This window comes from Aricia agestis, chromosome 16 (genome assembly GCF_905147365.1).
Source record: "Aricia agestis chromosome 16, ilAriAges1.1, whole genome shotgun sequence".
Lineage (NCBI taxonomy): Eukaryota > Metazoa > Arthropoda > Insecta > Lepidoptera > Lycaenidae > Aricia > Aricia agestis.
In genome coordinates this window covers 8,792,719-8,808,277 of record NC_056421.1, presented here as the reverse complement: position 1 = coordinate 8,808,277, position 15,559 = coordinate 8,792,719, and the positions used below count along the sequence as shown (strand labels likewise).

The window sequence follows — 15,559 nt, the reverse complement described above, 5'->3', positions numbered from 1 at the left end:
GTATATCTGTTGCTGCTATAACAACAAATACTAAAAATAAAATAAAATTAATATTTAAAGGGGGCTCCCATATTATAACAAACGTGATTTTTTTGGTCTTTTTTGCTCGATATCAATTATGGCAACAGGTAGGCACTTCATATTTTCACAAAGGCCTTAATTATATGTCTATTTTAATATTTAAGAACAAAATTAAAATAAAATAAAAAATTAAGGGGGGCTCCCATACAAAAACACAATTTTTGGTCTATGTTTGCTCTATAACAGTACGGAACCCTTCGTGCGCGATTCCGACTCGCACTTGGCCGATTTTAATACACGTTAAGCATTGAAATAATTTTAGTAATAGTTGTCTATATCTAAATTCAATTTCATAATTCCTGTACATTAATACAGTGTCGCTATAGATACTCGTACACGCTAGCTCTGCCGGCGTACACCGTAATCCAATAATAAATTATTGTTGGGACTAATGAGGAAGACATTGATATTAATAACAATTATTACTCTCCTCCTGTGACAAATTAAATCACATTAAAATATGAGTGTACCATTGCGTGAGATAAATAGGCTTTTAAAAGTAGATTTATGTACACGGGAAAGAAAAAACGTTGAGGTTCTTTTCATAAGTACTCATATTTTATTCCACCTAGATTTTGGGGGAAAACGGGTTGATTTATGAAAGGCTTTATTTTATGCAGTTCTTATTTTGTATTTTAGGCATTTTAAACCGTTTTGACTAAATAACTTCAAATTATAAATGACTAGGCCTCATCGCCTGCAACTTAAATTATTTTATCGAGCGGAAACCGTACATAATATTATATTATGTGTATTTTGACTTTTCCCGTCTCTCAAAGTTTGTCCTTGCCAAATTTCATCTAAATCGGTTCAGTTGTTTAAGCCTGAAGAGGTAACAGATAGACAGACAGACACAATATAATTTTTTTAATATTGGTCTGGATAATACTATAGTCAAGTTGTAGTTATCTCAATATAGGATCAAAATATTAAGTTCTTTTGCTTAATTTTTTTTTAGTTTTAAAATATCAACTTTTTTCTTTTACAGGTGTTCATAAAGTCAGAGCTAAAGGTGGGCGTGATTTACGTGAAGGAAAATCAATACACGGAAGAGGAGATTTTAGACAATAACGAGAATTCGCCGCTTTTTGACGAATTTCTGCAGGTCATGGGAGAAAAGGTCCGGCTGAAAGGTATGCAATTATATTTGAAGACGTGAGTGGAAGAACACGGTAATTTACATTTTGTAATGGACAATGGACATAATTACTAATTTGAACAAACCTTGTAACTTATTTAATTCATCACCTGCCTAATATATCTGGCACATGCACATATATTTTTTTTTTCAAATCATTTTCCGGCCCTAAAGCCTCAATTTATGCAAAGAACCATTTTTTTACTGTCAGTTATCGTGTTCTTCCACTAACGTCTTCATTTATGACGGACATCTTTTGTCCTATACGTGACTTTTTATTTCCCAAAGAATTCTTTGATGGTATGCTCAGGTCAACGCCCACAGAGAATTTTCTTAATATTCTTTTATAAGTACCTACTCGTGCAAAAGAGTGGGATTTTATGCCCTAAAAATTTTACAGCTGTAGTAGTTACTAAGCAGACGCTAGCCGTAGAACTCTAGAGTTTAAATCTATGGTAGCTCCTAACATTGATTTGATATAGGTTATTTAGAAATGGCAAGTAAATGTCACTTATCAAGGGAATGTCACTGACGAAACTGAATATAATATTACTAAGTTTAATTTTACAAAGTGGATATTTTGTAATGTATTCCTATGCGCAACCTGATTGGCGGAGACAAGCGCTAATTTTCACAATCCTTTCATACTAATATTATAAATGTGAAAGTGTCTGTCTGTCTGTCAGTCGCGACGCGTCGTTTTGGCGTGAAGAGGTTGATAGACATCTGTCTACCAACCTCTTCACGCCCACACACCTTAACCGATTCCACTTAAATTTATTATAGAGATACTTTCGAGTCTCGGGAAAGGATATGGGATACTTTTTATCCCGAAAAAATGTACAGTTCCCGCGCGATAATCGTTGCGGACGTCATTTGGTTGACAATAAAATCACATTAGCTCCAATGGCATGTTTGAAACAAAAATATCAAATATTCAAACCCAAGCTTCGCTCAATGTTTTTGTCTTCATCTGTTCAAGAGTTTTTCACAACTCAAACTTTTCTTGTTTCAAACTTTTTCGACTGCATAAATAATTTACAAATATCTTATCCTGTCTTGTTTTGTTTGCAACAGAAAGTCACTTAATAATTCAGGAGCTTAATTTAATTAAATGTTAGAAAACTTAACTTATTCATAGATTTTGAGATATATAACTTAATACTAACAAAAACTGGATAAGCTGGATCTTCTTCGAGATTTGTGTTGTCGGATGAACGTCCCAAATCTTAATCTTGTTATTTCAAATCGCTGAAGATCAGAAGTTTGTTACGTAATCCAATTCGGCTAGGCGCGGGTTCCCGAAAACACAAGTCATCAATGACTTTTATCTCTGAATCAAAATAATTTAATTAATGAAATATCAAGTGAGATGGTCCTTTGTAATCGCTCGTTTTAAAATGTATTTGATTCCTTATAAAGCTACGACTTTGTAAACGAAAAACGATTTTTTTTCTGAAATCGTACATCTTAGCGTAATTGTATATGTTCCAAATTGTATCCCAATCGATCCAGGATTTTCGGAGCTTTTATAGTATAGTCCGTGCAATCCACGAAGACGCGCCCCACTATTCCTCCTAATCGTCTATAATAGTGTACAAGCTTTTGCCAGTGTTTGAGTGTTATCGGTACACACTAATTACCTATAAGTGCACGCGGACACTACAATAAATAGACCAATTAAGAGAAAGTGTCGCGGTCAAAGGAAAGATTCTCACCCAAAAATTGGTGGGGCGCGTCTTCGTGGATTGCACGGACTAATACTTCAATTAAATATTCAAGAGAGTAGACAAACATATCTATAATTTCCCTTCAACCAGTTATGACGAAGACATGTGGCAGCTTATATTAGGGCTCCCACACAAAATACGAATTCGCATCGCATCACATCGCAATGTCATTTTTAGTATGAGTTTTGTTGCAGATAATAATAATTTGCAAATGCGATTCGAATTCGCAGCTATGTGTGGGAGCCCTTATGTACCATAGTCGACTAACCACAACGTACAATGTATGTTTTAAAATCCAATCAGCAATTTCGTATTAATATCCTAATTCCTGCTATCCATAGATTTTGATGATCGTATTTACAAAGTTCCAAGTATTATAAGGGTCAATTCAGGCCGCAACGCGACGAGGCGAGGCGCGGCGCAGCATAAATTTGTATGGATTTGACCGATTTCAATTGCATGAGACGCCTTGCTAATCTGTCAAATCCATATAAATTTAGAAATGCATCGTCGCGTTGCGGTTGAATCAACCCTTATATTTCCATACGTTTAATACCTTAGATATCAAAATATATTTTCAGGCTTCGACAGATACAAAGGCGGTCTCGACACGGTCCACGACCTGACGGGTCTCTATTCTGTGTACACGAACTGGCGGGGCATCGAGATAATGTTCCACGTGTCGACGCTCCTGCCGTACGAGCGACACGACTCGCAGAAGCTACAGAGGAAGAGGCATATCGGCAACGATATCGTATGCGTCGTGTTCTTGGAGGCGGACAATACGTCGTTCTCGCCCGCTTGCATCAAGAGCCATTTTCTACACACTTTTATTTTAGGTATGTTATTTTTTGTGTACTGAAAATTCAATGCAATACAAAATTATTTGTTCGTACAACTTAAAACTAATAAACTTAAACTTAAAAACACAATACAGGAAAACTATGTACCATCGAAGAAATTATTTCATAGGCAGATGGCGGACCCCTCAGACCAAATAAAAAGTATTTTTACTTGGTCTGAGATTGAGTCTCAGACTTTATATTTGGTCTGAGGTCGCGTTAAGTCAAACTCATCCGACCGATCACAGCTAACATTGAATTATTGACATAAGCCGCAATGCAGCCTAGGAATCAATTTCCTCGGGTATACAAACAGGCGGTCTTACCGCTAACAGCAGTTTCTACCAGTCAACCTTTTTTTGTTAAGAAAGAAAAAGATTATTTTTCTTAATAATTCTTAATAAAAACTATGCGTATTACAAAGTTTTAACTAATGTTTTAAGAGCGAGCTTTTGTCACTACGCTGCAAAGAAGTTAACTTTTATTGTTTTACACCTATTGCACTTGTAGTTGACTTCTTAAAGGCGCGTAGGGACACGAACACGTTCCTTTTGGTTTGAACTGCTGAATGTTTTGCAAATGTGATAGTGCAGCTTCTTTTTAAATATAAATCTAAATCATACACTCTAATCTTCACTAACTCAATTTCTGGGACTTTTTGCTTCACAAGTACTTTTGCATTAAACATCAAAATACTGAAATGATACTATTATTACAACGTTGAATGCTAAACGCTATTTCCATTTCAGAGCCCCTTAAATAGCTTGGGTTTCCGAGATAACACCTTAACGGTATATAGCCCTTATTACAAAGCCCATAAAACGCAATTCTCTGATACTTTCTTTCAAATTTATCTGACTTATAATTTGCAAATAATTTCACTTAGAACCGTCTTTGGGGTGCAAAAGAACGTAAGATAACATTAATAACTTTGTTTCCACCCTCGCAAATTATTGATATTCGTTTTAAAATTGGGGTTCACGCCGAAATGAAAGGAGACACGACATAGCGATTCGTAAAATCGAATAACAATAGCTATGTCCACACTATGCGCTTTCGTCTTCAATTTTCGTCATCTTCTTTCATTCAACTTGAATGCGTCAACGAGCTCAACGCCAACATTGTCATTTTTGAAGTTTTGGATACGGTCAGAGGGCATGCGTCGCGGGCATGCCTCACGTTTGCTGTTGACTGCGCTATAACGCATGCCCTTGACGAACAGAAAAAGGCACAGTGTGGACAAAGCTAGTGACAAATACCGTGGCGTCGCTACTCGCTTGGCGCTTGCCATAATTTACAATTTTGTATTTCATCGCGGCAGATGTCACGTATCGTTCTAAACTGACCCCTACGAATAATAAAAACTAAGGAAGAGTAATATCAAAAAAATTGCTCCGATTCTACAAAATGTGACCCGAATACGAAAATTTCTATGCGCATTATCACTTTGGGAGCACTGTACTTTATGCAAAAAGAGGGCCGAATACATGCATACTTTATACAAAAAGAGGGCCGAATACATGCAAACATTTTGTGTAATTATTATAGAAGTGACAATTATTATTGTCAACAGCTTTAATTTGTCATTTTGAATGTAGTGTTTCGTTGCTCTATATTGCCTTATTTTAGTGTGCGAAAAGGTACCAAACTCAAAAAGATTGAAGTATGGGAGCTACGTTTCCTTAGTTTTGATTATTCGTAGACTGACCCCAAATAAAATTATTTAATGTTTACTAAAGAAACTATTTTTATCACGCTTTTATTAGCTTGGGCTGTATACGTCTGTAACAGAATCGTTACAGACGTATACAGCCCAATGTACGTAAACAGTAGATGTTTACCAATCTCCTGTAGTCTAATGGAAATTTTCCATACGTATTAGGAGCTAATGACAATGCAATAATTTGTTAATATTTTTTTTAACGTGTTTTTTTAGCTATTTTTGTTTAACTATGTATTATTATTAACTATTTCAGTGCGAGTGTCAGCGAAGATTCGCCGGCGACCAACCCGGTACGAAGTGTCGGTGGTGACACGCGATGAGGTCGGGGCGTACAAGCCTTACCTGTGGGAGCAGAGTGTCTTCGACAAGGGGCCTATGTTCAGGTAAGACTTTCACACTTGAAACGTCTGTATGACCTGCCATCAACTTTATGACCAAACTTTTTGCGAAAAATATACAGAACAAATCCCATCAGGGCCCTGATTCAGAATGCACAATTCGACTCGGATTCGGAAACTTCATCACATTACATCCAATAAACGCTCGCTGCGCTTGGCATTAACCAATGACCGCACGGTGCAGTAAAGTTTCCGAATCCGTGTCGAACGGAAATCGTGAATCGCATTGCAGAAGAAGTAATGATTACACAATACGAATACAATTCTTTTAACAAAATACATTGGAGGGGAAGGAGATACGATCGACATTCGAAAAAGGAAATATAAAAAAATGAATGAGAACAAAAGACAGATCAATTATAATTATGATAAACTTGGTAACACGAAGCCGTCATCACAGCTTGGTCTAATTTCCGAATTTGAGGCAAATAAATATTGCGCGAGAACTCTACATTTTCTCGAGATTTATCAGCTTTTATAACGGAAGTCTGGAGACTGGATGTCACTGGCACTTGAGTAATATATTTTACGCTTGTTTAGAGCTCCTTAACAAAATTTTACAGAAATCGATTCATTGTCTTTATATGTGCTAAGCACACTATATCCAGAACAGTAACTCACACAGAATTTCAGCTAATCCTTACTTTCAAACGTATTTCGCATTATCAAATGCCTTACACTCCAATCTGATGTAATTTATTTAAATTATAATGAAATTTTATAGGGAATGGCTCCTAACCAAAATCGTGAACGGCGAGCGGGCGTCATACTCGGCGCCGAAATTCGCGCGGATGCAGGAGCGAACCCGGAGTCAGATGTTAGAGGACATCGTCGCTAACTTACAGAACCACGCTGAAACAGGACAGATACCAAAACCGTATAGAAGAGGTAAAGTACGGCTATAGCTGAAGTTACGTTGCTATTAATAATAGAATTCCGCCAAACTCAATTCAGTTATCTACGCGAAAGCGTTATAAACATCCATGAAAGACTTTAAACATCTATAAACTCCAAGAACTTTTACATTTTATAGCTAAGGGGAAAATTAATATATTATGTTTCTTCTTCTTCATTCAAGTATATTATATTTTTTAATTTGCGTAAATTTAGACATACTTACTCCAAACAATCAACATCTTCTAATAGTGACAGAGATTTTAAAGAACGTTCGTACAATATCTATCTTTGTAATGAATTTAAGTACAACATTGTAATAATCAGATAATATAACGGCCGCACTAAGAGACATTTAATTGTTAATTAAACTTCAATTTAATGAAGGATTTGACAGATATTGTATGCTTATGTCAAAATCTTTATTTAATCACAGTTTAATTGAACGAATATTAATACTTAATAAGTAATTAATATTCGTCTCTGAGTACAGCTTAGACCATTAAAATAAAATGCTACTTCATTTCTCAGGTTCCTGGCGCCCAATTGGTCACATGCGCCCATCGTCACCCCTGCTCGACTCCGTCAGAGATCAGTTTGAGGACGTAGAGGGTCTGGCCCGGGACTTTACCCGCGTGTTCCTTAACAACGAGCTCAACATCGCTCAGAACGCTCAACTATTTGATGTGGTGTTCCTCGTTGGACAGTCGAAACAGAAGACTAAGTTTATCGGGGTTAGAGCCATACTTGGAGTGAGGAGTAGGTAAGGAAACGGTAGTACTTTTATTTTTGAGGAAAATACAATACTAAAATCTACTTTGCAAAGTACCTTTTAAAAATGTCATGTCTAAAACATTCTAAAATTTGATCAGATTACAGACCTACGTAAAAGGATTTTTTGAAGGAAGGAACATTCGAATATGACTTGTGCAAAATGTATGATTTTCGTCGTATTATTCACTGTATTTGCTAGCAGCGCCCTCTGCTCCGACCTTTGCGTACTTAATATTTCCTATTAGTTGGGTTATGTGAAGCCCACTGCCCAACTGACAGGTTACGACTACCTTTACAATGGACATGACTGTACCAAAAAACTTAGGTTCGCCATCTGCCTATGAATTTCTGTGATGGTACTTAAAATATTATTTTTTGCTAAACTGGCCATCACAGAAATACTTAAATCAAGATAGAACGGCGACACGCGTGCATTGCTAAGGAATCGCTTGTGTAAATTTTTGCTTTGCTTTTAGTTACAACAAATAACTTACCCGTGGAAAGAAATACCTCCTTTTGACCGATTCACTTTCGTACTTCTGGTTTTACAATTAGACACTGCACAATGAGGCATTTTTGCACAACTGCTCCGGTGTAATCAAGTCGAGACGTGCGCGCTGACTGAATGAACGTTCAACGAATCTTGCACACTTGTGCAAGATTGAAACATGCGTACTCCACCCGCTTAGCCGTTCTATCTTGATTTATTTCCGTGCTGGCCATAGACGGACCGCAAATTGCTGTCGGGACCGGCTGCTATAGAGCGGTCTCGTTGTAATTTGCACCGATAGCTCAAGAACTGCTCGAGCGGTCTGTGTATTGTGGATATGAATTTTGTATGAAAACTGCAGATCGCCGTGCGGCAACCGTATTTTACAGTCGGTTTCGACTACAAGATGCGGTCCGTCTATGGCCTTATCTTATATATAAAATTCTCGTGTCACAATGTTAGGCCGCGTACTCCTCCGAAACGGCTTTACTGATTTTAAGCAAATTTTATATGCATCTTCAGTGTGTCTGAGAATCGGCTACTGGGTACTTTTTATATTGATAAGTGCATTTGTTGAATAAAATATAATAGTCAATTATTACAACTCGAGACTGACGGCGACCATTGTTTGTGCGACGGGATAGCGATGGGCTTTGCCATGGTGACATACTTATTTAGTCACTTCAATAAAATAATATGGGTGAAATACCGCATTTTAAATTGCAAAGAAACGTTTGCCTGGACAGCTAGTAGTATCTATAACTATATTATACAGATGCGTCAATCATACATATTTCCAGGGTATTCCAAGAGATGCTGTACGGCATCCAGACGGGTTTCGGGTCGCCGCAGGTGCCCGTAGCGGAGCTGCTGGCGCGGCCGGCGCCGACGCTGCTGTCGCCCACCCCGGCGAGACAGAAGAGCAGCAACTTCCTGCAGGTCCCTGATATTGAGTCGCCCAGGTAAGAGCCGTATACTTTGCTTAACCATAATATACTTCCCTATCCTACAAGTAACAAGACGGTAAGAAGCAGCATTTGCGTCAAAAAGAGAGTAATGATTGGTGGTGGTAATAAAAGCCTGAAGCGAATTGCTTATAATATGATTCCTTATTGCAATCTGGCAATAAAATTGCCAAAAAAAAGTTTGAATAATTCTGTCTTTAATAAAGGAATGAAAATTTCCAGAATATTTGCACTGTGCAATGGTTACGTCATGTTTTAGCAAACAATTTAAATTCTTATGTCATATATTTTGGTATCTAGAATATTAAGTGCGTTTTAACACATTCAAAAACTCTCATAATACATTGGTTTCACCCTTGGGGCATCATTACTTCTGTAGCACTACATCGTTAACAATTTATATATCTACCAACTTAAAACATTCACGACAATTTAACATTACAGACCCAAAAGCGTCCCGAGTTCGCCGATGGTAAAGCGAGCGTTCTCCCGCCTGGGCACCATCACTGCGGGCTGGGGGAGGTCCATCAGGAAACAGCACTCCCAACTCAACGCTGACGACAAGAAGAAGTGGGCCAGTTCACAGGATTGCTCAAGTAAGTTTAAAAATTTTAGTGAGAAATAAAAACGTATTGATGAAAGGGAGGTCCATCAGGAAACAGCACTGGCAACTCAACGCTGACGACAAGAAGAAGTGGGCCAGTTCACAGGATTGCTCAAGTGAGTAATAAAATTTTAGTGAGAAATAAAAACGAATGGATGAAAGGGAGGTCCATCAAGAAACAGCACTCGCAACTCAGTGCTGATGACAAGAAGAAGTGGTCCAGTTCATAGGATTGCTCAAGAGTAATAACAATTAAAGTGAGAAACAAAGACGTAGGTATTGCAATAATACTTGATGAAAGACCCAGTTTCAATTCAAAATTTGTCAGAGCCCTTGCTAAAGTAGAAACTAAACTAAACTAAACTCCTTTCTAAAGTCTTACTTTAATCTGCAGAAAGTTTCTCTCCAACCATCATAATATGGGCCTCTAATAGGTGCTCGTATAATAAAGTACTGTCATAAGTAGAGAGTAGTGGTTGCGGTGGGTTGATCGTGCCCGTAACTATGCTTAGGCGTTGAGTGGAGCCCCATGGGGTTTTAGTGGATAGTTCCTCGGAGAGTCCCACATACCCCGGCCGATGTCCCCAATCCGCCGGGGATGCGCAGAGCATTTCCTCCTCCCCAATGTAGAGAGTAGTTGGTAGTGATGGAAATAACGCTTTACTTACAGATAAAGAAAACAAAGATAAAGACAAGGACAAGAACGCGGCGCTCGCAGTGCCGCGACTGTCCGTGTGTGCTGATGCGCAGAAGGTGGACCGGGCCAAACTCGCGCAGACTGAGGTAATGACCAGAGTAAACAGAACTTACGAGTAGGCCGACTCAGAAGAGATCTTGAAATTGATACAGATAGGCCGGCGTGCGCCGTACTGCGTTACTCAGCATTGTGAAAGTTGAAACATGTTGAAAATGACAATCGCGCCCAACTCGCGTATATTTGCCCGTTTGTTTGAAGTCGAGGTACTCCTTAGCTGTTCTGTCTACTCTGTAATGACCGCTAATATTATATCAGTAATTGTACAGCGTACTATCAGAGAAGATGATTTATAGGCAGATGGCGGACCTGTGTAATAGAGAAGATGCGATATTTTTATTTTTGTGTTTATTTTAAAGAACTCCATGTAGAATAGACCACAAGTTTATTAAAAAAATTAAAACACTGAAATTTACTGCAAAAATGCGGTTTAAAATTGACAATTTAACTTTTGGTGAAAAGGATCTATAGTCTGTATAACGTCACTACTGTTTGACGATTATTGACAATGGCCCCACCTGATCGTACCTCTCAAAAAGTTGTCATGTCCCGCGTTCCTATTAGCGTTAAAAACGATCAAAACGCTCAAAATGGACGCTCAAAATTTTGATCGTTTTTAATGCTAAATGGAACGCGGGGATAGCATGTGTGACGTCACTGAACGCTGATTGGTGTTTTAAAATCCGTTCCGTTTCAATTTACTTTTAATTCGTAATTTTTGTAAAAAAAAATCTTTTATAAAATATTAACCTTGCAGTGGCCCTTCTTTTATATTTTTTTAACGTTTTAATAGCAAAATTGACATAAATATTATATTTGTGTCAATTTTGCTATTAAATGTCAAACCTATCCGACAGATCACTATAGATCGGTAGTCACCCGGGTTATAACCCAGTTATCACCCATTTAATTCCACCCACTGGGTGTTTTGGGCGGGTGAAAACTAAATATTTTATATTTTCGAGTTTATGTTTATTTAAATCGATACAAATAGGCGCACCGAGTTATTCCTATTGCACTCTCACTTGACAGTGGCAAAATAATTAATACCACGCGAAAAAAAAATGACACTTAAGTATGTGTGCATGTAAAATCGCTTGCGGCTATGTGTGCGCGTTTCTTTGGGATAATTATTATAGTAATGATGTGAGCGCTGTAACATGGGGCTATGTGGGTCTACAGCACTGGGCAAAGTAGCTGTAAGGATTCCTTCAGCACCGTGTACTTCTACTGTTGTAGAGCGGTCCTTTAGTGCCCACGGTAATACACACACAAAAAAAAGAAATTATTGACAACGGAAAGAGCAGAAAAAATTGTATTTTTATGCTACAATTGGAATTTACCCTTAAATCGGCGGATTTTTTTTCGCACTTTTTAATTTTTTTTGTTCATATACCTTTCCTTTAGTGTCTAAAGATGTACGTATAGAAAAATATAAAAAAAAATCCCGATTTGACAATTTCCGAAAAAATTATAGTACTTACGTATCTTATATCTTTAAACGAGCAATTCTTGTATATACAGGGTGTAACAAAGACAAGTGATAATACTTTAGGGTGTGTACGTGTTCCTTGTAGAGAGTTCACTGTGAAAGTAGCAGCGCTGAAATACCAAACATTTTTTTCACTTTTCTATGGGGAAACTCGTGACGCTCGGGCTCTTGCCCATACAAAAGTGAAAAAAAAATTCGTCTTTCAGAGCTGCTACTTTCACAGTGAACTCTCTACAAGGAACTCATACACACTCTAAAGTATTATCACTTGTTTCAAAATGTCGAGTTATGTCAATTTAATGTTTGCTGGTGATCTGAGATCACCAGCAAACATTAAATTGACATAACTGCCTATGAATCAATTTCTTCGTTGGTACCACGCCAATACAGTTCAGCGATTCAGTTATCTATTCATGAATCTTCATAATTTAAAGAACTGCTAGACTTGTCGTATCAACGAATTATATTATTAGATCACTAATTGAATTTAGCCAATTACATCCTAAATACAATTACATAGTTACGTATAGAGCCAATAACGCTTAAAACGTAGATTTTAATGCACTCGCCTAAAATGTTTGCAAAAATGCAGAAATAAAAATACAAAAATTTTAATGCAATACATAAAATTAACTGCAATTGTTTTCAATTAAAACTTTTGTCAAGTATCACAAACAAATCCTATCTGTTAAGTGCTGCAGTACTCGAAATAAAATACAGGAGTTATATTAATCGCTAAACGAAGATTTATAAAATTGTTCAATTTTGAACTCGCTATTTCCTGTACAAATCTATGTTTCAAACAAAAAAGGTTTCAAAACTTAGCTCCATCGTATCATCATAATATTCTATTCTCGCAAAAGTACTATAGATAATTATTACAAGATGGACAATACACAGTGTAACAAGACTAGGTGATAATACTTTAGGGTGTGTATGTGTTCTTTATAGAAAGTTCACTGTGAAAGTAGCAGCGGTGAAAGACCAATTTTTTGTGATTTGAATGTGCGAACGCCCCAGCGGAACATTAAAAAAATCTCTTTTAGCGCTGTTACTTTTACAGCGAACTCTTCACGGGACTCATACACACCCTAAAGTATTATCACTTAATTTTATTACACGTTGTATAATATTCGATCTTCCACAGTTCTCGATTATCGAATTCGACCCGGAGACGTTCCGGATACTGCTGGATTACCTCCACACGGGCAGCTGTCCGCTCACCTGCGCGTCCATACCGGGGCTGATCTGCGCGGCAGAACACTACGACCTGCCTGAACTGCTGCAGGCCTGCTTCCATCACGCCAAACAGTGTCTAAGGATTGAAGTGGTAAGCTACCACTTCAATCCTTACTTTTAAATCAACGGTAGCGGAGTTGACATTAGCAGTGTCAATGTAAAACCTGATGAAGGAACAGTTTGGGGTAATGTGGTACAATACAAATTATGTTTGGTGACATTGTCCCAACCAACCGAACATATTCTAGAAACCTAAATATCTATAAGTATTTATGCTTAGGATTAGAAATGCAATTCAGCTGTAGTCCTTGTATTAAAAGTTTTTTGTTTCTTACATGTCCTTTTTTTTCTCAGGTGTGCACTATGCTCATATCACTAGAAAACTACTACTGGAGGTATACGTCCGCTTCAGAATTGGTGAACATGATTCTCGCCTTCATAGAACAGCGAGCGTACGCCCTGTTCCAAACGCCGGAATTCCTCAACCTTTCCGAATCGATGGTGCAAATGATCATGTGTAGGAACCTAGAAGTGCCGGAAGTGAGAAAGTTCGAAGCCATGCTCGGCTGGGCCAAGAATAAGATTAAATCTAGATCTGCAAATAAGACTGACGCTAAGAATGAATTTAAATGCATTATGGAGAGGCTAGCTAGAGATTTGAAATTGTACAGGATTTCGCCGCAGGAACTCATAAAGGTGGTGCTCCCGTCGAAGGCCATCAAGAACGAACGGATTCTCGAGACGCTGATGTACCAAGCGAACTCGGGGATGTACCGGATCCAAGACAGCTACATCGAGGCGTGCCAGCAGAGGCTCCAGAAACAAGACTCGAGGTTCTCCGAATTCGAAAGTTTCGACTACGGCATTTAAACGTTGAGCTGTGAGGAATATCAGTGTATTAGATAGATTAAGAAGAGCGGATGGACTATGTTCTTCTCGATGTGGTACGTTGACGCCTTCTAAGTATTATTGTTATAGATGTACTTTAGTAGAGGTGCGAGAAACATATTTGTACACTTCTCGGATACCTATTCCTTGTTGTTGTTCATTGATACCTATATATTTTTACATCTAGCTAGGCATGTTCAGTGTAAACATCTATATTTTTGGTACCAAGTATGATATATCGTATGGTCGATACCGAAATGGGTGTTTTGTGATGCTGATCGGAGAAACGTTTTCGTTTCTATCGGGAACGGATTCTAGGTTGAGGGCCTGGGGAGTTACTCTATGGGTATTTCTTTCTTATGCAATAAACCTTATGAATTGAAATTTATCCGCCCTAACAGTTAACTAAATGCGGAATCATTTTGCTCACTATACAAATTAGGCTTTGGATGTCTTTCTATCTTTAAGTACCGATTTAAGATTTAGTCCCCAGTGTGATCCTTGATTGAACCTACGAGTGGCATTTAACAAGCGACTGATCAAAGAGTTTTGGCGTTTATCATAGGAAACATATAATGGAATTCTAAATGTTTAGATATAAATAATTGTTGCAATATCCCCGTATTACCAAATGTATTTAACGAAAAATGTTACAAATGGAGTAGTAGAATATATTTATGTGTAGAGAATCTCAAATAAGAACTCTATTGTAAAAATAGAAATATATGTTGTTGCTCTTATAGACTCAAAATCTTTCGGTAGGATATGTTTTCTAATCCCTTGATCTAATACCTACTATTTGCATATTGAATGTTGGATGTTATTACAATATTTCTTAAGCGTAAAAATATTTGGGCGTACGTCATGTGAAATGTTGAAAATTATAAAAATCTACAATGGGCATTTTTTAACTTTAATAAATGTAAATTGTAGATAGTATTATTTTGTTATTATAATAGTTTGAAGCAGAATGTTTTTCGTGTCGTTAACGTAATCATAGAAACATAATATTTGAACACATTCGTAACTTCTAGATTTTTTGTTTATATAATAGGTGCGTTCCAAATATTTTTGGCCAACAGTGACATATTTTAAACTGTATAAGAAAGCTTTAAAATTTTATCACAACCCTTTGTGCCTCCATTGTTGTAGCTACTTCTAAAGTCATCACTTCAGTAATACTTTTGCGTGGACCTCTGTGATTTATAATATTATTGTATAAGACTATCATAGTTTGTAATTGTATATTACCTAAAGTGTGCGATGTATGTTCTAGAATTTGTATAAAAGTGAAAGTAAAACCTGTTCAGCATTGATATTTAAATTTAGATTCATACACCGTAATTTTTCAAGTATTCTGTTATCTGGGGACTGAGACTCATATTTTGAACAATGGACTGTATTTTAGACGGTATTTCGTTATAGTAGCTGGCACGGCAGTGTCATGAAGTCGACTTATTATGCCCATTGCCCACCACAAACTTTATCACTTGTAAAGTTGTATGTTTGTCATATTTTTATTAATTTTATATTCAACCCAGTAATTA

The 15,559-nt window shown here is 37.3% G+C and overlaps 1 protein-coding gene across 1 annotated transcript in view; it reads left to right on the top strand.

The window, feature by feature from the left end:
- The window catches only part of LOC121734928, a 98,723-nt gene extending 83,828 nt beyond the window's left edge, over positions 1-14,895 (top strand). The window contains exons 10-19 of the mRNA XM_042125574.1: positions 1,070-1,214; positions 3,531-3,788; positions 5,768-5,897; positions 6,637-6,800; positions 7,338-7,569; positions 8,871-9,032; positions 9,480-9,631; positions 10,310-10,422; positions 13,033-13,215; positions 13,479-14,895. Of these exons, the coding sequence (XP_041981508.1) occupies positions 1,070-1,214; positions 3,531-3,788; positions 5,768-5,897; positions 6,637-6,800; positions 7,338-7,569; positions 8,871-9,032; positions 9,480-9,631; positions 10,310-10,422; positions 13,033-13,215; positions 13,479-13,994 (2,055 nt within the window). The 3' untranslated portion in view covers positions 13,995-14,895. The remainder of the gene's footprint in view (positions 1-1,069; positions 1,215-3,530; positions 3,789-5,767; positions 5,898-6,636; positions 6,801-7,337; positions 7,570-8,870; positions 9,033-9,479; positions 9,632-10,309; positions 10,423-13,032; positions 13,216-13,478) is intronic.
- The last annotated feature ends 664 nt before the right edge of the window (positions 14,896-15,559 follow it).